Genomic DNA, 24,601 nt, shown 5'->3' on the forward strand with positions numbered 1-24,601 from the left:
CCCCAGGTATGTATAAATCTATTATGTTATTCGTATCTGAGTCCCATCTCTGAGTCCCTTTAAGGGCTGAGTCACACACAATGTAGCATATTAGTCAAAGGTAAGTCTGGCAAGCTAAGTAATAAAATAAAATTATCTCTTCAGGGCTTTAATGGAGAGATCACCATCTTGCTCTAATTTGGCCTATCTTACTTTTTTGAGCATGTCTGGCAATCTTGGAGTGTTCCTTTCCAGTTGCATTCTTTACAAATCCAAGAAAATACAGGAAGTTACATAATTCCCCCATACCCCTGAGCGTGTCCAGAGACGCCACATCCCACCATACACCGCAGGAAGACAAACCAGATATAGTTGGGGGAGAAGGAGGTGAGCAGTGAGAAGTATGCCCCCCATATGAAGGAGATGACCAGAATCTGAAATGAGAAAAGAAAAGAGCATATAAAGAGAAGCAGTCATTGTTACCAGCATTGCTATTTTATGAAATGAACAACACATGTTAGAATAGCTCTTATCATCCCCCTAGGTAGTACATCAACCAAAAGAGAAGACAGGTCCACTTTACTATTTCACTTGCAGTCTGACATTTTCAGCAAATTATCATTTCCCCAAAATCTCTTCACTCTGCTCCTCCTATTCTGTCTCCCCCAGAAGTCACACAGAATATACCAGCTTGTGGGCATCCCCAGCCATGCTCTGGGGTGTCCTGTGAAGGAAGTTTCATCCTCTGTGTGATTATAGTGAAGGGATACAACCGATGAAACTGTGTTTATTCTGTTGTAGTGCCAGCAGTGAGGCAACTCTTACTCACTGTACTAGCTTTCCTCTCCATAGAACAGTGTCTGTACAGCAATCGCAGAATGTTGCCAGAATTATATTTTGGGACTAAAATTATTCAGTGTGAACATTGCTGAATAACTTTTTGCTCGGTACACACCAAGATTGGTAGACGGATCTAATTGATTATTTCTGACATGTCCAATCTGATTTCCAATAATTTTTCTGATCGATTTTGCATAGAAGTGATCAGAAAAACAATCAGAAATTATATTGTACCTGTCAGGAATAATCGATTCGACCCCTCTATCTTACGGCCAGGCATCATAAAGTGAAATCTCATCTATGATAAGACATTGACATATTAGTGCTACACAAGTTATATTGCAATTTACTGCAATTAAAATTATCTTTCCATCTTAGTTTGCAGCCTGCTCTGCAGGTCTGAAATCACCTGGACACTCCAATTCTAATGATTTGCAAGCATGGTAGTACACATAGTCTGTGAAATGCAAACAATTCCAAGTTGATGCAGATTTAATGCAAATTTTATGATGATTATGCAAATATTTACAGCTTCAAAGTTAACCAAATAAGACAAGGCACAAAACATTTACATCGCCATTTTCTCCTAGCGGATTCAAAGCACCAGAGTTGCTGCCACTAGGGTGGAATCGCATGTAGTGTGCAAGAGGCCTTAGAGAGTCTTGCCAAAGGTAACCTGGTAAGACTGGCAAGTTGCTGGCTTACTGAACAGGAAAAGCCGAGATTCGAACCCTGTTCTCATCTGTCAGAGGCAGAGCCCTTAACCAGTACACTATCCAGTGACTATTAATGTACAGCTGCTGTGTTTCATCGATCTATTTTCATGCTGCACAATTCTGCATAAGTTATGACATTTGATTTATTAGTATCTCATTGACCGGGCTAGCATTAGAGGACAGATTAGATGTCACAGCTCCATTGTTCTACTATCTCCATAGTTCTCACCTTCAGACGTCCATAGCGGTCAGCCAGGAGTCCCAGAAGGATGCTGAACACCATGTACCCAAAGAATACCATCTGCAATACACAGAGTAAGGTGCCATTAATGGGGAAAAAAAAAAAAAATTAATCTTTCATATAATGGATATCTACTATCTACACAGTGTCAGCATATTATGCAGTGCTTTAGAGTCCATGCAGCCATCTGTCCAGTGGCGTAGCAATAGGGGATGCAGATGCACCAGGGCCCTTAGGTCAGAGGGGCCCTCCTTCAACCACAGTATTGGCTCTCTGTTGGTCCTGTGCTGGTAATAATCTCACTAATATTATAAATGCGAAAGTTTGGATGTTTGTTACTCAATCACGCAACAATGGCGGATTTGCATGAAATTTGGCACACACATAGTACATTACCTGTAATAACATATAGGACACTTTTTATCCCCATAACCAAAAAGTGGTCGGAGACAAATACAAATTTCACTGGGAAAATGTAAACTGCAGCCATTCTTACACTGTTAATGGCAGGATTCTCAAACTTTGCACAGTTGGTCACTAGGTGACTGGGATTAATATTCTGAAAAGTGGGTGGAGCCTACAAAAGCCAATCAAAATTTACCTACTTATTTTCAAGGGGAATATTTAATTGCTGCCAGTCTTGCAATGTTAATGGCACAAGCCTCAAACCTGGTACAGTTGGTCATTGGGTGACTGGGATTCAAATTCATAAAAGGGGGTGGAGCCAAAAACAGCCAATCAGATTTGTTTCATTTCAATGCAAATTATTTGCTTACAAACTTGGTAATTGAGTAATTGTGTGTTAGGGTTAGAAAAAGTGGGTGGAGCCAAACACCAGCCAAATACATATCCGGGCAATGCCGGGCATCAGCTAGTAACTTCTATAGATACTAGTACCAAAAACAAACTGTTCCCCATCCCCTTCTTGGGCTCTGACACTGTTGTTGTCCTTGGCAGGTTTTTAGATGCACCGTAGCAATTGTTATGTATAAACTGCTTGGGGGGCAGTGTAAAACTTGCACTGGGGCACATAGCTCCTTAGCTACCCCACTGCATCTGTCTACAGACAGCAGGCCCAGAATTAACAGATTCCGCATAACTTACTGTTTTAGGGGTAAAGGGGTAATTTCAGAACCCGTAGTAAACTGTACAAACCTGGCGGAGGTGAATGAGAACATTTGAGATCTCTTCATTAATTCCTTTGAAATCAGACCATGGTGTTAAAGGGGAACTGAAGTAAGAGGTATATGAGTATAAAGTAAAGGGCAGAAATGACATCAGGATTTAGCCTAAACTGTGGGCAAAAGACATGGACCCCACCAGGAACAGAATTCTCTTAATTTACTATATAACATTCACTGAAATCAAAACGTTCAAAGTAGAATACATGTGTTATGTAAGTAGATCAAGTATTTATCTATTTATATATGTATTTGTTTCCCTGGCATAGTATGGCTAATCCTACTGCTTTAACCTCCTGCCGACCGCGTCACGCCAATCGGTGTGTCCGCGGCGGCAGCCCCAGGACCACCTAACGCCGACTGGCATAAAGTCCTGTTGCCAGCTAATGCAGGAGATCGCACGCACTGCGCGCGCATCTCCTGCTTGGGGGCGAAGCTCCACCCCGCCTTCAGTTTTCAAGCGGCAATCGCCGCTCGGGAGACTGTTAGAAGGCTTGATCGCCGTCTCTTTAAATGTACAGCGCTGCGATCGGCTGTCCCCCTGGGACACTGGAGAGCGATCGTCTCTCATAGGCAGAAGCCTATGACAGCCGATCGCCATGATTGGCCAGCTGTGGGGAGGGAAGGAGGGAAAATATCTGAAGAAACAGTATTTTTTAGTTAAAAAACAAAAATAAACATGGGTGGAGCGATCAGACCCCACCAACAGAGAGCTCTGTTGGTGGGGAGAAAAGGGGTGAGGGGGGGGGGGAATCACTTGTGTGCTGTGGCCTATTTGACTAACAATGGCCTGGTCACTAGGGGGGTTTAGCACTGCGGTCCTCAAAAGGTTAATGAGCTATCAAACTGCCATGAATAATGAAGTGGTGTAGACCGTTTGATGACATCAAAAGCAGATGTTAAAGTGTGGTTATACTTCAGGATAAAAAACAAACACAGATCATAAACCATAACATAACGCTATAAACTCCTCTGGCTAGCCACCCTCAACAAAAGTCTGCTTGATAACAGGCAGTCTCTGCACATGATGATAAGTGTATACACTCCCTCCACCTGTATAGGCACATAATCTGTTCACTGCTGCTGCACTGGCTACTTCATGTAGAACCGTATAAGTGCATCAGGTAACAATCCTCCTTAGCACTGGAGATATTTTCTCATCCCTGCAACAGCTCTCAGTCCCCTCTCAGCTCTCACATGTGGTTCAGCCATACACCTTCACTGTGATCTCATAGACTTCACATTAGCATATTGAAGCAATAGCTTGAGCAGCCATTTTATCTTCAATCTTGCACTAGCGCTTCCCTACACATTTGGTCCATTCAGCACTCATCAGGAGCTAAAGGTGGTTGCACCAACCTGTATATGCTATTAAGGTGCCCATACACTCGTCATATTGGCAGCAGATAGATAAGAAATGCATCTGATGATCTATCTGATGCGTTTTTAGAACATTTTTTACCAGGATAGAATTCCAATAGATTTCAGTTTGAAATCTATTGAAATTCGATCTGATGGCATTTTTTTGCCATCAGATTTCCATTAAGGCCAATGCAAACTGATAAGCAATCTCATCAGATCGACCTAAATTTTCCACCCTGCCAGTTAGATGGAAATCCATCGAAATCGATCGAAATCGCCATCGATCGGTCGATTGGCCAACCGATTTGCAATCGAATGATCGATCGGGATCAATCGGTCGGCCAGAAAATCGGCTGAGTGTATGGGCCCCTTAACACTGTATATACTTAATCACTATGCTGCTGGCAGGGTTACATAGTTTGGTTGAAAAAAAAAGACATCTGTCCATCAAGTTCAACCAGGAGCAAAATGAATAGATTAGATGCATCTCTGCTTAACTTGCATTGAAGGACATCTGCGGCTATAATCACTAGTTAATTCCCAGCAGAGTTGATCCAGGGACTGCCACTAAAGACTCATACACACATCAGACTATAGTCTTTGTAAAATGAAAGATCACAGACCAATCTTACCGCGTACGTTAAAAAAGGGCGCCGGGAAAAAAGGGCGCAGGGTTTTAAAAGATAATCACGAATAACGTTAAAAAAAATTGTGTTATATTTCGTTTAAAAATAATGTTTTATAAAGTTATAAATCATTAAATAATGTGTATAAAATCGGCAATTTTAAAAACGTTAATCTTCCCTGTTTAAAAATTGAAATTTATAATAACGTTTTATAAAACATTAATAAGAATTTTACTAAAGCTATACCTAACCCTACTCTCACACAGAACCCTCCCTGTACCTATCCCTAACCCCTAGACCCCCCTGTTGGTGCCTAACCCTAAGACCCCCCTGTTAGTGCCTAACCCTAAGACCCCCCTGGTGGTGCCTAAACCTAAGACCCCCCTGTTAGTGCCTAACCCTAAGACCCCCCTGTTGGTGCCTAACCCTAAGACCCCCCTGTTGGTGCCTAACCCTAAGACCCCCCTGTTGGTGCCTAACCCTAAGACCCCCCTGTTGGTGCCTAAACCTAAGACCCCCCTGTTGGTGCCTAAACCTAAGACCCCCCTGTTGGTGCCTAACCCTAAGACCCCCCTGTTGGTGCCTAACCCTAAGACCCCCCTGTTGGTGCCTAACCCTAAGACCCCCCTGTTGGTGCCTAAACCTAAGACCCCCCTGTTGGTGCCTAAACCTAAGACCCCCCTGTGATAAGCATTAATAACGTTTTAAAAAAATATGGTGCGGTTTTTCGTTTAAAAATGAAAAAAAAAAAAAATTGTACGGTTTTTCGTTTAAAAGTAATGTTTTAAAAAATATTGTACTGTTTTTCGTTTAAAAATAATGTTTTAAAAATTATAAATCATTAAATAATGTGGAATCATGAGAAACAGTTATAAAACATTAAAAGTCTCCGGGCGCCGCTTTTAAAACGTTATTTTTCTCCGGCGCCCTTTTTTCCTGTTGGGCGCCGATTTAAACGATATTTATTATGGGAGTGAATGGCGGCGCCCTTTTTGTCCACCTGCCTCATGCGCCCAAATTTCCTGCTTCCAATCTTACCACCCTTCATGTAGTATGAGAGCCATACTCTACAGTCTTTTCTATGGAGCTGAACTCCCCATCAGAAAAAAAATCTTTGCAAGATGCTGCACACACAGATGCTGTACAGACACAAAAGATCAGTATCTGCAAAAGATCTGTTCGGGCTAAAAATCCATTCCTGGAAATTGCAATGATAGTCTATGAGATCTGCAGATCATCAAACACACATGATTTAACTGACATTCATCTGCAGATCAAGCAATCATCCGCAGATCTGAAAATCTATCCTGGAGGATCTGATCTGCAGATGAATGTCAGTTAAATCAAGTGTGTATGATGATCTGCAGATCTCATAGACTATCATTGCAATTTGCAGGAATGGATTTTTAGCAGGAACAGATGTTTTGCAGATACTGATCTTTTGTGTCTGTGCAGCATCTTGCAAAGATTTTTATCTGATGGGGAGTTCAGCTCCACAGAAAAGACTGTAGAGTATGGCTCTCATACTACATGAAGGGTGGTAAGATTGGTCTGTGAGCTTTCATTTTCCAAAGATTATAGTCTGATGTGTGTATCCACCTTTAGAGTCAGGAATTCATTTTTAGCCCTTAAGGGTTAATTGAGCGAAGACTTGTAATTTTTTTTCCCTTCATTTGGATCAACTGGGATATGTAAGGGTGCAGGAGAAAAAGGTACCTAATGGATACTTATTTATTTATTATTTTTCTGGTTGGACTTGATGGACAAATGTCTTTTTTTTAGCCAAACTAACTATGTAACTGTGTAACTATGTGACCTCATAAGTGTTTTATACAGAGGAAGTAGCATACTAGAATTTTGTGATTTTATTTCCTGTTTTATGCATCCCAGATTTTTTTTTTTTTTTTTTTTTGCTTTAGCTGCTGCAGGCAACTTGGCATTGAATACGGAAAAAAAGAAAAGTAGGTGCTGTGTCTTTTCTGCGCTTTATATCACACCGTTTGGTCATTCACTGCTCAGGCCTCCTAACCATCCATCCTTCCTTGTATGTAGTAATGTAAATGTTGCCACTGGAACTCACCGTGGTGACAAGAGCAACCTGCCAGCTCTGTAAACGCCACTCGCAGCGGATAGAGGAAGAGATGACCGCTAGCAGCATGATCTCCATCGCTTCTGCAATCTGCAGAGAACATGAAAAGAATCAGCACAAGAGAACCTTTTCTAGCGGCTACCAAGAATGTCTCACATTTACTTATTTTCATCATGACATACAGTATCTTCTAATACTGGGTGAGCCATTAAGGTGCAGACACTTATGATGTACTGGAAATATTTTCTGGGTTCAGTACCAATACTGTGACTGTAACATGGCTGTATTCAAGGATGTATTTACTGTATACTTTCTTCCTCTCATAGAGAGGAACTGTAGAAAAAATAACGCAATTATACAATGGCTTTTTTTACAATATTCATTTATAAATTATTTACTCAGAGTTTGTAAAATCATAGTTACATAGTTATTTGCGTTGAAAAAAGACATACGTCCATCAAGTTCAACCAGGAAATAAAGAACACCACCAGCCTGTTTTCTCACATATCCCTGTTGAATCATAGAAAGGTGAAAAACCCTTACAAGGCATGGTCCAATTAGCCCCAAGAGGGAAAAAATTCCTTCCCGACTCCAGATGTCAATCAGATAAAATCCCTGGATCAACACCACCGGGCATTACCTAGTAATTATAGCCATGGATGTCTTTCAACCCAAGGAAAGCATCTAAGCCCCCTTAAAGGGAAGATCCGTGCATGTTATAAAAAACAAACGGCACTTACCTGGGGCTTCTTCCAGCTCCTGGCAGTCGATCGGCGCCCTTGCCGCAGCTCCTCTCCCTCCTGGCGTCCGGCGGTAAAGAAGCCGCCTCCTCTCCCTCCCGGCGTTCCAGGTCGGCTTCTGTGCGCTCCACGGCAGGGGGTCACGTGGTGCAGGGACGTCATCGGGTCTCTACTGTGCAGGCGCAGAACTACTGCGCCTGCGCATTAGAGACCAGATGACGTCACGTACCCCACATGACCCGCGCCGTGGAGCGCACATGAAGCCGACCCGGAAGCCAATCTAGCGAGGTCGGCTTCTTCACCGCTGGACGGCGGGAGGGAGAGCAGCTGCGGCAAGGGCGCCGATCGACTGCCAGGAGCTGGAAGAAGCCCCAGGTAAGTGCCGTTTGTTTTTTATAACATGCACGGATCTTCCCTTTAAATGCTGATATAGAATTTGCCATAGCTTACTCCTGTGGGAATGCATTCCACATCGTAATCACTCTTTCCGCAAATAACCCTTTCCTTAATAAATTGCTAAAACGATTTTTACAATACAAAAATGTATGCAAGACAAAGAGATCAATTCCGGAAAACTCACAGGAACATTTAACTATAAAGATTATTCCCCTCGAGAAAAAAAAACTAATTAAAAACACTTTAAAACTGAGTTTACACTTTATAGTATTTATAATGCATAGAAAACTGCATAAAGCAATTTTCCAGGCAGGCTGTGAGGTAGCTGTTCTTGATTAGGAGGGGGATAAACCAGGATTTTAGCTGCTGTCATACATCAACTCTGCAGTTAATTCTGTAGTTTAACTGCAGAAAAACCTCCACAGCTCATCCAGACATTCATGGGTAAAGGGTGGTTGCTGAAACCTGGACACTGCATGCATCAATAGGAGCAATACTGCAGTTTTCTGCGGGAACAGTAAATTCGGGCGCCTGAGGCAAGTGGACAAATCGGGCGCCGCCATTCACTCCCATAATAAATATCGTTTAATGGGCGCCCGACAGGAAAAAAGGGCGCCGGAGAAAAATAACGTTTTATAAGCGGCGCCCGGAGACTTTTACTGTTTTATAACTGCTTCTCATGATTACACATTATTTTATGATTTATAATTTTTTAAACATTATTTTTAAACGAAAAACAGTACAATCTTTTTTAAAACATTATTTTTAAACGAAAAACAGCACAATATTTTTTTCACACGTTATTAATGCTTATCACAGGGGGGTCTTAGGTTTAGGCACCACCAGGGGGGTCTTAGGTTTAGGCATCAACAGGGGGGTCTTAGGTTTAGGCACCACCAGGGGAGTCTTAGGTTTAGGCACCACCAGGGGAGTCTTAGGTTTAGGCACCACCAGGGGAGTCTTAGGTTTAGGCACCATCAGGGGAGTCTTAGGTTTAGGCACCACCAGGGGGGTCTTAGGTTTAGGCACCAACACGGGGGTCTAGGGGTTAGGGGTAGGTACAGGGAGGGTTACTTACTATTTTTTTTTAAACGTTATTATACGTTTCACTTTTTAAACGGAAGATTAACGTTTTCACAATTGCCAATTTCATGCACATTATTTAATGATTTATAACTTTATAAAACATTATTTTTAAACGAAATATAGTACATTATATTTTTAAACGTTATCCATGTTTATCGTTTAAAACCCGGCGCCCTTTTTTCCCAGCGCCCCTTTTTAACGTATGCGTTTTCTGCTTTCATAACCTTTCTGTGTAAACAAGGCCTGTAAAGGTAGAGAACCTTGGAAAACTTTTCTATACCCTTCTTTATGTTTAAAGAGATTTTGAAGTTAAAAAGCTAAACAATATAAACTAAGCTAATGAGGAGAAAGTACATTTGCAAAGGTTACCTACAGTGCTAACAGCATGGTTGGAAAAGTACTACTTCTTCTGAGGCCCCTGACCCACTTGAACGCATCTGGAAACGGAAGTACTGAATCAACGCAATGAATGGAAATCGCAAAGCATTTGTGTATTTTCATTGGCAACCATGCATTAAGATTCTGCATGGATGGGAACATCAGACTGTGCGGTCTATGCACTTCTGATGTCCCCACGGATCACATTGCTGCAAATCCTGGGGAAGTGACCTAAGGGTGTCCCCTTTGCATTCAAGACCTATTCGGGGGTTTAAAAGGTCAATGGATGGATTTACACAGACCAATGGAAAGTCTTAGGTGTTTAGCTTACATTACTTTCAGTTCTGCCTACATTTCCCGTATATTCTGGCGTATAAGACGACTGGGCATATAAGACGACCTCCCAACTTTTCCAGTTAAAATATAGAGTTTGGGATATGCTCGCTGTATAAGACTACCCCTCTTCCAATGCACACCAAATTAAAATAAAAAAAGATCATATACTGGTACTATGTATGAACAGATACTGGTGCTGTACTGTATGTGGTGCCCCATATATAACATTACAGTGGGATGCAAAAGTATTCGGCCCCCTTGAAGTTTTCCACATTTTGTCATATTACTGCCACAAACATGAATTAATTTTATTGGAATTCCACATGAAAGACCAATACAAAGTGGTGTACACATGAGAAGTGGAACGACAATCATACATGATTCCAAACATTTTTTACAAATAAGTAATGGCAAAGTGGTGTGTGCATAATTATTCGGCCCCCTTTGATCTCAGTGCAGTCAGTTGCCTATAGACATTGCCCAAAGTTGGCATTTATGGAAGAGTGGCAAGAAGAAAGGCATTGTTAACAGAAAAGCATAAGAAGTCCCGTTTGCAGTTTGCCACAAGCCATGTGGGGGACACAGCAACCATGTGGAAGAAGGTGCTCTGGTCAGATGAGACCAAAATGGAACTTTTTGGCCAAAATGCAAAACGCTATATGTGGCGGAAAACTAACACTGCACATCACTCTGAACACACCATCCCCACTGTCAAATATGGTGGTGGCAGCATTATGCTCGGGGGGTGCATCTCTTCAGCAGGGACAGGGAAGCTGGTCAGAGTTGATGGGAAGATGGATGGAGCCACATACAGGGCAATCTTGGAAGAAAACCTCTTGGAGTCTGCAAAAGACTTGAGACTGGGGCGGAGGTTCACCTTCCAGCAGGACAACGACTCTAAACATAAAGCCAGGGCAACAATGGAATGGTTTAAAACAAAACATATCCATGTTTTAGAATGGCCCAGTCAAAGTCCATATCTAAATCCAATCGAGAATCTGTGGCAAGATCTGAAAACTGCTGTTTACAAACGCTGTCCATCTAATCTGACTGAGCTGGAGCTGTTTTGCAAAGAAGAATGGGCAAGGATTTCAGTCTTTAGATGTGCAAAGCTGGTAGAGACATACCCTAAAAGACTGGCAGCTGTAATTGCAGCAAAAGGTGGTTCTACAAATTATTGACTCAGGGGGCCGAATAATTACGCACACCCCACTTTGCAGTTATTGATTTGTAAAAAATGTTTGGAATCATGTATGATTTTCGTTCCACTTCTCATGTGTACACCACTTTGTATTGGTCTTTCATGTGGAATTCCAATAAAATTGATTCATGTTTGTGGCAGTAATGTGACAAAATGTGAAAAACTTCAAGGGGGTCGAATACTTTTGCAACCCACTGTATACAGGTGATTGACTAGTTGGACTGGTCAGCTCTCCTTGTATCCCTGTTTATCAGAGTGCTATGGAAGAATAGATAGCGCTGTGCCCATAAAAACACGCCAGGGCTGGGCGAGGCAGAGGCTTAAGAGGCAGTGGCCTCTAGGCACACAGCCTTGAGGGCGCACCTGTGCCCCGAGTGCCTCCCCTCGCCAGGCCATGTGCAGAGTAGTGGCGAATGGAGCATTTTGTAATAGTTACCTGTCTCAGCATCCGCGGTGATCCATCTTCACCCCTGTCACACAGTCTCTCCGTCTCCTCTCTATGACGCCCTCTAGTGGTGCCTCTCATTCAGTGGACCACTGGAGTAGCCAGAGGGGAGATGGAGAGCCTGTATAATAGGGTGAAGAGTGATCATCCTGGTTGTGCAGAGACATTACTTTTACTCTGCATATGGCGGGAGCCTGCCTTTACTGGCTACACTGGGGAAAGGGGGGGGGGGGGTATCTAACACAGGGGGCACATCTGGCTTTACTGGGGCAGGGTGCTACCTAATACTGGTGACACATCTGGCTATACTGGGGAGGTAGGGGCTACCTAGTGCAGGGGGCATATCTGGCTATACTGAGGAGGGGGTTTACCTAATATGGGGGGGGGCATAGCTGGCTATATTGGGGAGAAGAGGTACCTAATTCAGGGGGCATATATGGCTAAACTGGGGAGGGGGTACCTAGTAAAAGGGGGTGCATCTGGCTACACTGGGGAGGGGGCTACCTAATACTGGGGCACATCTGGCTATGCTGGGTTAAGGGAGCTACCTAATACTGGGGGCAAATCTGGCTATGCTGTGGAGTTGGGCTAACTGATACCAGAGGCACATTTACTACCTATATTTGGAGCAAGGGGGCACACTTTGGAATCACCATTTCTATTGCTGGAGAACCTTGTCCTGGCCCTGCTCTGTCTATGCAGCCTTCAGAAGCCCCAGAAGGGTAGCTTTGCTGAAAATGTATCATAGGTGCTGAGGATTGGGAATTCTTATAAAACACCTTAGTGCTTAACAAATATTTTAATAATAATAATAACAACTACATGAGTATAAATATATAATGGTTAATAGTAAACTTGGTATCAGCCAGTCAGCATGCTTTATGCGTTGCAGTTACCATGCTGACACCTGCAGGTCAGAATTATGTATTGTAACAAGCTCGCACTGAAGTTACGGTAGTTTTCTTCAAAATAAATTCATCAAAATATTGTTTGGGCTCTTCTTTGTTGCCACACACTCACCCCGGTGCTCCCCATGATTAGGAAGAGTATGATGTGGAAGCGGCCAAATCCGATGGTCTCCACAGCATCTTCCACCGTATATGTCTTCGGAGCTTCAAATGTAATGAGAGGATCTTATAAAACATCATTAGGTTAATTCCACAACATTCTATGACAGAATATCGCGAGGCATAATAACTAGACTCATAACAGCATGATACTTTATCTTGTATGTTTTTAGAATCACTGCATTATGCCGTCACCTGCCAATCAACAGTTCGGACACAGTCTATCATTTGGAAAACAATTAGTTACATACATAGTTTGGTTTAAAAAACAAACAAAAAAAAGACACCCATCTATGAAGTTCAACCAGAAAAAAATAGTATAACACTGGCCTGCACCCACCCATATTCCAAATGATCCGGAGGAATGGGGAAAAAACCCTACAAGTGGAGCATGGGACATGAGGGGCTGATTCACAAAGCATTTCTGTTCAATTATCTCACTTATTAACTCACAATGAATCTCTCCTTAAAGAGAATCTGTATTGTTAAAATCGCACAAAAGTAAACATACCAGTGTGTTAGGGGACATCTCCTATTCCCCTCTGTCACAATTTCACCGCTCCCCGCCGCATTAAAAGTAGTCAAAAACAGTTTTAAAAAGTTTGTTTATAAACAAACAAAATGGCCACCAAAACAGGAAGTAGGTTGATGTACAGTATGTCCACACATAGAAAATACTTCCATACACAAGCAGGCTGTATACACCCTTCCTTTTGTATCTTAAACTTGTGTGTTTACCTTCTGTCCCCTGCAGCTGAGCTCTCATGCACTGAATACTAGTGACAGGCTGTGAGGCTGATCCTTTCTTCCTGTCTGTAATTCCTCTGTATGTGTCAGCCCAGCTCCTTTCACAGCCTAATGGCCCATACTCTCGAGGGACTTTTGTCGCCTCAACACGCGGCGCGCGCATGTTGCGGCGACAGGTCGCCCGTGAGTATGGGCCGTTGCACGCGCGCGCACCTCGAACTGTCGCCCGTCGCTCATGTCGCCATGCGATTGAAAGTTTCAATCGCATGGCGACAGTCGCCGCCGCACCTCCGCCGCAACTGTCGCTAGTCCGCGTGAGTACGCGGACTAGCGACAGCAACCTCCATTAAAGTATATGGAGCTTGCGGCGGAGGGAGGAGGAACGTCGGCGACAGCTTCCGCCTCGCCGCTGGTCCCTCTTCCGCGTGTGTACGCGGAGGGACCTGGCGAGGAGCTGTCGCCGGCCTGTCGCCCACACGCTCACGTGTGCTGGCGACAGGCAACATTTGCAGCCCGTGAGTACGGGCCATAACAGAGGATGATTTTTATCCAGCTCTCTTCTATCACTGATAAGATAGCAGAGAAGCTGCTGGCTTATGTAAATAACTAACACACACAGACACACACACACACGGGAGTGTGCATAGAGTGGCCTGGAAAGTGGTGTGCATAAACAGACCAGCACGGAAGAGTTGGCAGCCTTCCAGACACAGGGCGACAAGTCTGACAGGGGATCATTAGCACCACAACAAACGAGCAGACATGTTCAGGCAACAATAATTACCTAATAACCTAAATAGGTTAAATAACCAGGAGGAAAGAGGTCATCGACCTCCAATTAAACTGACCAACACAAAAAAGAACAAAGCTCCCCCTCACTAATCATAAATAAATGGCTTATAGAGCAATTGTAAAGTTTTGAGTCTGAGACAATAGAATCAAGATGAAAAATCTTTATTAATAACCAACTCAACAATTAAAAACAAGCAGCCAACCAAGGTCACAGGCCCCTATGTAAAATATTAAATCATACACTGTGTCTCATGTCAAAAAATGCCTAAATCAATCAATTGTTTGCCCGGGGGATTATGTGGAAAATTACAAGGTGGTGTCCCATGTATTATCTATCAATATTGTTATCTAGAGACATCCACCCCACATATAGACCCACAGGGAAACAACACTAGATGTATAATTATACAAAATACTTTTCAATCCCCTCGGGAGTAGCCAGTGAATAAAGTGCTAGTGCTAAAATTTAATCACCAATCAGTGCTAATCATTACCATCTAAATATAATATATCTTAAACACATCATCCTAACAACAATTTACATCAACAAATAGTGACCAATTCAAAGAATGTGCAAGGAGCAATGAGGTAGATAAATTAGTGAAAAAAGAACACATTAACATGGAGGTGGATCTGAAATCAGCAGCAACATGAAAAGATGGCGATATACAAACGCCAATATAAAGTGTAAGATTAAGCCAGATAATGACCAACACCAGAGGAGAGAGGACATAAGACTCACCCAATAAACCAGTAAATGGACCTAGGAAAGCTGCAACAGCCCGCGCTGTCCCACTAGTTCCGCCGAAGCTGCCAAGGGACAATGTGATGGAAGAGCTGGCGCAGTTTAAATAACCCCCCGGAGACGCGGCCGCGTCATTGGCTCAACCCCACGTGCCGTCCACAACGTCAGCACGCACGGCCGGCCAAGCGTCTGTTGAGACGCATAAACTTGGGTGGTATGCATAAGCAGTCGCATAGCTATGACTAATACGTATGAATGGTCGCATCATCGCCATCTAGTGGGCAAACAAGAATATGCATTGAAATTTCAATATAGATAGATAGAATAGGTATTTAACTGTCATCTAGTGGCGAAAAGGGAAACTGCATATAAAATAGAAAATAGAACAAGATTCCTCAAGAAGAAACCAAATGTCCCAGACCCATACAGATATCAAGAGCACACAAATAACTCATCATAATTATATCAATAAGGTCATAATCATTTGGATACACAATTCTAATTAATCATTACTGCAGACAGTCATATGCATATTCTTGTTTGCCCACTAGATGGCGATGATGCGACCATTCATACGTATTAGTCATAGCTATGCGACTGCTTATGCGTACCACCCAAGTTTATGTGTCTCAACAGACGCTTGGCCGGCCGTGCGTGCTGACGTTGTGGACGGCACGTGGGGTTGAGCCAATGACGCGGCCGCGTCTCCGGGGGGTTATTTAAACTGCGCCAGCTCTTCCATCACATTGTCCCTTGGCAGCTTCGGCGGAACTAGTGGGACAGCGCGGGCAGCGCTGTTGCAGCTTTCCTAGGTCCATTTACTGGTTTATTGGGTGAGTCTTATGTTCTCTTTCCTCTGGTGTTGGTCATTATCTGGCTTAATCTTACACTTTATATTGGCGTTTGTATATCGCCATCTTTTCATGTTGCTGCTTTTTCAGATCTACCTCCATGTTAATGTGTTCTTTTTTCACTAATTTATCTACCTCATTGCTCCTTGCACATTCTTTGAATTGGTCACTATTTGTTGATATAAATTGTTGTTAGGATGATGTGTTTAAGATATATTATATTTAGATGGTAATGATTAGCACTGATTGGTGATTAAATTTTAGCACTAGCACTTTATTCACTGGCTACTCCCGAGGGGATTGAAAAGTATTTTGTATAATTATACATCTAGTGTTGTTTCCCTGTGGGTCTATATGTGGGGTGGATGTCTCTAGATAACAATATTGATAGATAATATATGGGACACCACCTTGTAATTTTCCACATGATCCCCCGGGCAAACAATTGATTGATTTAGGCATTTTTTGACATGAGACACAGTGTATGATTTAATATTTTACATAGGGGCCTGTGACCTTGGTTGGCTGCTTGTTTTTAATTGTTTTTAATTGTTGAGTTGGTTATTAATAAAGATTTTTCATCTTGATTCTATTGTCTCAGACTCAAAACTTTACAATTGCTCTATAAGCCATTTATTTATGATTAGTGAGGGGGAGCTTTGTTCTTTTTTGTGTTGGTAAGTCTGACAGGGGAAAGATACATTGATTTATTACAGAGACAATGATAGTAGAAAGTGCTGCAGTAAGCCAGAGCACATTAGAACAGGTTAAGGAACTTGTAGGATGGTAGAAAAAACATTGTAATTTTTGTTACGGATCCTCTTTAAGGGCCGTTTCCACTGGCATTTAGGATGCGAGGTGATCGCCGCATCACATCCCTCCACAGGTACTTCCGGTTGTCTTCCATACAGCCGGATGCGGCGTCATGCGGCTTCCCGTTGCATGAGGACTTGGATGCATGCTGCGGAAAACTGCAGCATGCTATCCATAATTTCCCCCGTGTCGCATCGCGCCAGATCACGCAGGTAAATTAGCGTCAATGGAAACTATTCCATTGAATTGAATTTGTTGCAATTTTCCTAGCGTTTTGATGCAGAGCGGTTTCTGCATAGCAACGGGTTTAAAGGGAAACAGGCCCCAAATGACTTAACTTGTGCTTTAACTCTCCTTTTCTAACTTAACCACTTCCCGACCGCCGTATATACAATTGGCGGCCGGGAAGTGGACCCCGCAAGGACCGCCGTATTGACAAATGGCGGCGGTCCTTGTAGGGGCATGAGCGGAGCGATCGCGTCATCAGTGACGCGATCCTCCGCCTCCGCCTGGCGCCGCTCACCCGCCGCAACATCCCGCCGGCCATACGGAAGCGCCGGCGGGATGTTAACCCGACGATCGCCGCATACAAAGTGTATAATACACTTTGTAATGTTTACAAAGTGTATTATACAGGCTGCCTCCTGCCCTGGTGGTCCCAGTGTCCGAGGGACCACCAGGGCAGGCTGCAGCCACCCTAGTCTGCACCAAGCACACTGATTTCCCCCCCCCTGCCCCAGATCGCCCACAGCACCCATCAGACCCCCCCCTGCCCACCCCCCAGACCCCTGTTTGCACCCAATCACCCCCCTAATCACCCATCAATCACTCCCTGTCACTATCTGTCAACGCTATTTTTTTTTGTATCCCCCCCCCCTGCCCCCTGCTCCCTCCTGATCACCCCCCCCACCCCTCAGATTCTCCCCAGACCCCCCCCCCAGACCCCCCACCCCATGTACTGTATGCATCTATCCCCCCTGATCACCTGTCAATCACCTGTCAATCACCCGTCAATCACCCCCTGTCACTGCCACCCATCAATCAGCCCCTAACCTGCCCCTTGCGGGCAATCTGATCACCCACCCACACCAATAGATCGCCCGCAGATCCGACATCAGATCACCACTCAAGCGCAGCGTTTACATCTATTCTCTCCTCTAAACACCCACTAATTACCCATCAATCACCCATCAATCACCCCCTATCACCACCTGTCACTGTTACCCATCAGATCAGACCCTAATCTGCCCCTTGCGGGCACCCAATCACCCGCCTACACGCTCAGATTGCCCTCAGACCCCCCCTTATCAATTCGCCAGTGCAATATTTACATCTGTTCTCCCCTGTAATAACCCACTGATTACCTGTCAATCACTTGTCAATCACCTATCAATCACCCATAAATCACCCATCAATCACCCCCTGACACTGCCACCCATCAATCACCCCCTGTCACTGCCACCCATCAATCACCCCCTGTCACTGCCACCCATCAATCAGCCCCTAACCTGCCCCTTGCGGGCAATCTGATCACCCACCTACACCAGTAGATCGCCCGCAGATCCGACGTCTGATCACCTCCCAAGTGCAGTGTTTACATCTGTTCTCTACCCTAAACACCCACTAATTACCCATCAATCACACCCTGTCACTGCTACCTATCAGATTAGACCCCTATCTGCCCCTAGGGCACTCAATCACCCGCCCACACCCTCAGAATGCTCTCAGACCCCAGCCCTGATCACCTCGCCAGTGCATTGCTTGCATCTATTCCCCCCTCTAATCACACCTTGAGACACCCATCAATCACCTCCTGTCACCCCCTAACACACCTACCAATCAGATCAGGCCCTAATTTGCCCCGTGTGGGCTCCTGATCACTCGGCCAAACCCTCAGATCCCCCTCAGACCCCCTTCCGATCACCTCCCAAGTGCATTGATTGCATCTATTTTCCCCTCTAACCACCCCCTGAGACACCCATCAATCACCTCCTGTCACCCCCCTAGCACTCCTATCCATCAGATCAGGCCCAATACAACCTGTCATCTAAAAGGCCACCTTGCTTATGACCGGTTCCACAAAATTCGCCCCCTCATAGACCACCTGTCATCAAAATTTGCAGATGCTTATACCCCTGAACAGTCATTTTGAGACATTTGGTTTCCAGACTACTCACGGTTTTGGGCCCGTAAAATGCCAGGGCGGTATAGGAACCCCACAAGTGACCCCATTTTAGAAAAAAAGACACCCCAAGGTATTCTGTTAGGTGTATGACGAGTTCATAGAAGATTTTATTTTTTGTCAAAAGTTAGCGGAAATTGATTTTTATTGTTTTTTTTTCACAAAGTGTCATTTTTCACTAACTTGTGACAAAAAATAAAATCTTCTATGAACTCGCCATACACCTAACGGAATACCTTGGGGTGTCTTCTTTCTAAAATGGGGTCACTTGTGGGGTTCCTATACTGCCCTGGCATTTTAGGGGCCCTAAACCGCGAGGAGTAGTCTAGAAAACAAATGCCTCAAAATGACCTGTGAATAGGATGTTGGGCCCCTTAGCGCACCTAGGCTGCAAAAAAGTGTCACACATGTGGTACCGCCGTACTCAGGAAAAGTAGTATAATGTGTTTTGGGGTGTATTTTTACACATACCCATGCTGGGTGGGAGAAATTTCTATGTAAATGGACAATTGTGTGTAAAAAACTTTAAACAATTGTCATTTACAGAGATATTTCTCCCACTTAGCATGGGTATGTGTAAAAATACACCCCAAAACACATTATACTACTTCTCCTGAGTACGGTGGTACCACATGTGTGGCACTTTTTTACACCCTAAGTACGCTAAGGGGCCCAAAGTCCAATGAGTACCTTTAGGATTTCAGAGGTCATTTTGCAACATTTGGTTTCAAGACTACTCCTCACGGTTTAGGGCCCCTAAAATGCCAGGGCAGTATAGGAACCCCACAAATGACCCCATTCTAGAAAGAAGACACCCAAAGGTATTCCGTTAGGAGTATGGTGAGTTCATAGAAGATTTTATTTTTTGTCCCAAGTTAGCGGAAAATTACACTTTGTGAAAAAAACAATTAATATCAATTTCCGCTAACTTGTGACAAAAAAATAAAAACTTCTATGAACTCACCATACTCCTAACGGAATACCTTGGGGTGTCTTCTTTCTAAAATGGGGTCATTAGTGGGGTTCCTATACTGCCCTGGCATTTTAGGGGCCCTAAACCGTGAGGAGTAGTCTTGAAACAAAAATGACCTGTGAAATCCTAAAGGTACTCATTGGACTTTGGGCCCCTTAGCGCAGTTAGGGTGCAAAAAAGTGCCACACATGTGGTATCGCCGTACTCGGGAGAAGTAGTACAATGTGTTTTGGGGTGTATTTTTACACATACCCATGCTGGGTGGGAGAAATACCGCTGTAAATGGACAATTGTGTGTAAAAAAATCAAAAGATTGTCATTTACAGAGGTATTTCTCCCACCCAGCATGGGTATGTGTAAAAATACACCCCAAAACACGTTGTACTACTTCTCCCGAGTATGGCGATACCACATGTGTGGCACTTTTTTGCACCCTAACTGTGCTAAAGGGCCCAAAGTCCAATGAGTACCTTTAGGATTTCACAGGTCATTTTGAGAAATTTCGTTTCAAGACTACTCCTCACGGTTTAGGGCCCCTAAAATGCCAGGGCAGTATAGGAACCCCACAAATGACCCCATTTTAAAAAGAAGACACCCCAAGGTATTCCGTTAGGAGTATGGAGAGTTCATAGAAGATTTTATTTTTTGTCACAAGTTAGCGGAAATTGATTTTAATTGTGTTTTTTCACAAAGTGTCATTTTCCGCTAACTTTTGACAAAAAATAAAATCTTCTATGAACTCACCATACTCCTAACGGAATACCTTGGGGTGTCTTCTTTCTAAAATGGGGTAATTTGTGGGGTTCCTATACTGTCCTGGCATTTTAGGGGCCCTAAACCGTGAGGAGTAGTCTTGAAACGAAATTTCTCAAAATGACCTGTGAAATCCTAAAGGTACTCATTGGACTTTGGGCCCTTTAGCGCAGTTAGGGTGCAAAAAAGTGCCACACATGTGGTATCGCCGTACTCAGGAGAAGTAGTATAATGTGTTTTGGGGTGTATTTTTACACATACCCATGCTGAGTGGGAGAAAGATCTCTGTAAATGGACAATTGTGTGTAAAAAAAATCAACAAATTGTCATTTACAGAGATATTTCTCCCACCCAGCATGGGTATGTGTAAAAATACACCCCAAAACACATTATACTACTTCTCCTGAGTATGGCAATACCACATGTGTGGCACTTTTTTGCAGCCTAACTGCGCTAAGGGGTCCAAAGTCCAATGAGCACCTTTAGCCTTTACAGGGGTGCTTACAATTTAGCACCCCCCAAAATGTCAGGACAGTAAACACACCCCACAAATGACCCCATTTTGGAAAGTAGACCCTTCAAGGTATTCAGAGAGGGGCATGGTGAGTCCGTGGCAGATTTCATTTTTTTTTGTCGCAAGTTAGAAGAAATGGAAATTTTTCTTTTTTTTTTCTCACAAAGTGTCATTTTTCGCTTACTTGTGACAAAAAATAATATCTTCTATGAACTCACTATGCCTCTCAGTGAATACTTTGGGATGTCTTCTTTCCAAAATGGGGTCATTTGGGGGGTATTTAAACTATCCTGGAATTTTAGCCCCTTATGAAACATGACAGGGGTCAGAAAAGTCATAGATGCTTGAAAATGAGAAAATTCACTTTTTGCACCATAGTTTGTAAACGCTATAACTTTTACCCAAACCAATAAATATACACTGAATGGGTTTTTTTTTATCAAAAACATGTTTGTCCACATTTTTCGCACTGCATGTATACAGAAATTTTACTTTATTTGAAAAATGTCAGCACAGAAAGTTAAAAAAATCATTTTTTTGCCAAAATTCATGTCTTTTTTGATGAATATAATAAAAAGTAAAAATCGCAGGAGCAATCAAATAGCACCAAAAGAAAGCTTTATTAGTGACAAGAAAAGGAGCCAAAATTCATTTAGGTGGTAGGTTGTATGAGCGAGCAATAAACCGTGAAAGCTGCAGTGGTCTGAATGGAAAAAAAGTGGCCGGTCCTTAAGGGGTAGAAAGCCCTAGGTCCTCAAGTGGTTAAAGTGGACCCAAATTAAAAATACAAGATTTCAGAAATAAAATCTATTTTCTAAATTATAATAAATAGCAGCCTTTTTTCAGCTGCATGATGACAAATACAAAATATTTTACATTTATTGGAGAAACCCCTCCCTTCCTTTCATATTGCCGGGACACAATACAGCAGACTGGTGGAGTAGGAGGTGTCCGGCAAAGGCGGAATTGCTAATGGCTGCCACCTGTATAACCCTAATTATGAAAAGAGAAGGGTGAAAAGCATGCACTGAAATGCGCATAGGCTTGATGGAGTGGTTATTAATCTTGAGTCTTTAACTCATTATTTATTTCTCCTTAACTGACTTAACTCATGGTTTATCTCATGAATTATCTTTCCTTATTGTTTATCTCCTGCATCAGCTTTCCTTACAGGTAAGGTAAAAATAGGTAAGCTTTGTGAATCAACCCCATGATGAGAAAAACACTAGCACTAGCACAAAAGCACTAGCCCTATGAAGAAATTATCTGGAGGTCTTGTTGTTATTTATGCAAAAGCGCTTCAAACAGTTTGTTGAGTTCTGTCTGGATTCCTGAAAACTAAATAGAAGCTAAAAGGCCTTATCTGTCAGGGAGAAGGCAGATAACAAAATTTTACTGCAGGAAAGATCAAAGAGTCATTGCATCTGGTTTACAGAGAATGCTCTACCTCCCCAGCCCAGATGCATAGGACTGCAGAGGCTCACCAAATCAAGAGGACTATAGAGATCATCAAGATCTAGAGCACTACAAAAGATCAATAGGACTTTGAAAATATCCCTAGGCTCCCATTGACTGCAGAGATGTCCAAGATCCAAAGAACTGCAGACAACCTGCGGATATAGGAGGCTGTAGAGCCCCTATCCACATTAGATCTAGAGGGATGTAAAGACCCATAATATTCAATGGATTGCAGCATCCATCATATGCAAAGGATTGTAGAGAGCCACAAAATTTAGACCAGTCACATTCACAAAACTGCAGAGATTTTGTTAAAGGATACCTGAAGGGACGTGTGATATGATGAGATAGACATGTGTATGTACAGTGCCTAGCACACAATTAACTATGCTGTGTTCCTTTTTTTTCTCTGCCTGAAAGAGTTAAATATCAGGTATGTAAGTGTCTGACTCAGTCCTGACCCTCACTGATAAGAAATTCCCCTTTTTATATATCTTTCTTGCTCTCAGAAGCCATTTTCTGCTAGGAAAGTGTTTTATAGTTGGAATTTCTTATCAGTGAGGGTCACACTGTAGTCACTTCCTGTCTGAGTCAGGACTGAGTCAGCCACTTAAATACCTGATATTTAACTCTTTCAGACAGAGAAAGAAAAAAAGGAACACATAGTTATGTGTGTGCTGGGCACTGTACATACACAGGTCTATCTCATCATGTCACATGTCACTTCGGGTATCCTTTAATCCAGAGTAGCCTGCAAAATCCAGAGGTCTGCAGACTCCTGACAGATCAGCAGGAATGTAGACACCAGGAATTCCACGAAAAAAAAAAATGAATATTAAAAATTTTGCTCATCACCAATCAGGAAAGTATCTATGTGATACCAGCAATCAAACATTCTTATTTTCTTCTTACTCACTCTTGGAGGAGTCAGTGACGCCCGGTGTCCTCTCCTCCAGCTTTACCGTGTTCACATATTTTGTCAGCTGAGGATCTATTATCTTCTGGGTGATGCGCTGCATTTCCTTTCTTTAAAATCAGACAGCTGCACAAAGACAATGGTAAAAAAATTGCTCAAAAACACTTAAAGGATACCCGAAGTGACATGTGACATGATGAGATAGACATGTGTATGTACAGTATAGAGTGTTCCTTTTTTTCTTTCTCTGTCTGAAGGAGTTTAATATCCGGTATGTAAGTGGCTGACTTAGTCCTGACAGGAAGTGACTACAGTGTGACCCTCACTGATAAGAAATTCCAACTATAAAACACTTTCCTAGTAGAAAATGGCTTCTGAGAGCAAGAAAGAGATAAAAATGGGAATTTCTCATCAGTGAGGGTCACTCTGTAGTCACTTCCTGTCTGAGTCAGGACTGAGTTAGCCACTTGCATACCTGATATTTAACTCTTTCAGGCAGAGAAAGAAAAAAAGGAACACAGCATAGTTAATTGTGTGCTAGGCACTGTACATACACATGTCTATCTCATCATGTCACATGTCACTTTGGGTATCCTTTAAGCACACACTGTATAAAGGGCAATAGCGCACCATTATCTTCACACCTCATACTAAGAAAAGACTGCCTTGTTTTCCACTCCCTGAGAAAGGACCATGAAGATAACTGATCATGTGTTTCTAAATCACCAAAGAGTAGCTACAAATAAAAATTGCTGGTGAAGATAAGGAATCACCAGCAGAAGCTCTGTAAAGGGCTAAACTCTACAAACTGCAATGTGCACTGCAAAGCCTCATACACACTAGATAATCATTGGCTGAGACAAACGTTTTAGGCCAACTTGGCAAGAGTCGACTTCTTCAGCTGTCCCACAACGTTGCTTAGTGATCCAGCACAGGAGTTCACATTAAGTTCCTTTTTACACAATGTATAAGTGAATAAGGTAGCAGTTTTGGTTTTCCAAAAACAGGTAGTACAGTAATTACAGCTCCATCAGTAATACATAGCTCTTTCTGCAATAGTATGAGCAGCAGGTAGGGTACAACAGACAGCAGTAGTGTAAGCACTGGATCACATTGCAGCAGGTGGGGTACAACAGACAGTCCCTGTTTTGGATGGGTGATCCGTCCTTTGTCA

The 24,601-nt window shown here is 43.0% G+C and overlaps 1 protein-coding gene across 2 annotated transcripts in view; it reads right to left on the minus strand.

Moving 5' to 3' along the window:
* SVOPL (SVOP like) overlaps positions 1-23,547 on the minus strand; it is a 104,705-nt gene extending 81,158 nt beyond the window's left edge. For both annotated transcript variants that reach the window (XM_068272901.1, XM_068272902.1), the window contains exons 1-5: positions 23,428-23,547; positions 12,637-12,728; positions 7,026-7,124; positions 1,765-1,836; positions 289-413 (exon numbers count right to left, since the gene is read on the minus strand). In XM_068272901.1, the coding sequence (XP_068129002.1) occupies positions 289-413; positions 1,765-1,836; positions 7,026-7,124; positions 12,637-12,728; positions 23,428-23,530 (491 nt within the window). In that variant the 5' untranslated portion in view covers positions 23,531-23,547. The remainder of the gene's footprint in view (positions 1-288; positions 414-1,764; positions 1,837-7,025; positions 7,125-12,636; positions 12,729-23,427) is intronic.
* Between the last annotated feature and the right edge of the window lie 1,054 nt (positions 23,548-24,601).

The sequence above is a fragment of the Hyperolius riggenbachi genome, chromosome 3, assembly GCF_040937935.1.
Source record: "Hyperolius riggenbachi isolate aHypRig1 chromosome 3, aHypRig1.pri, whole genome shotgun sequence".
Classification (NCBI taxonomy): Eukaryota; Metazoa; Chordata; class Amphibia; order Anura; family Hyperoliidae; genus Hyperolius; species Hyperolius riggenbachi.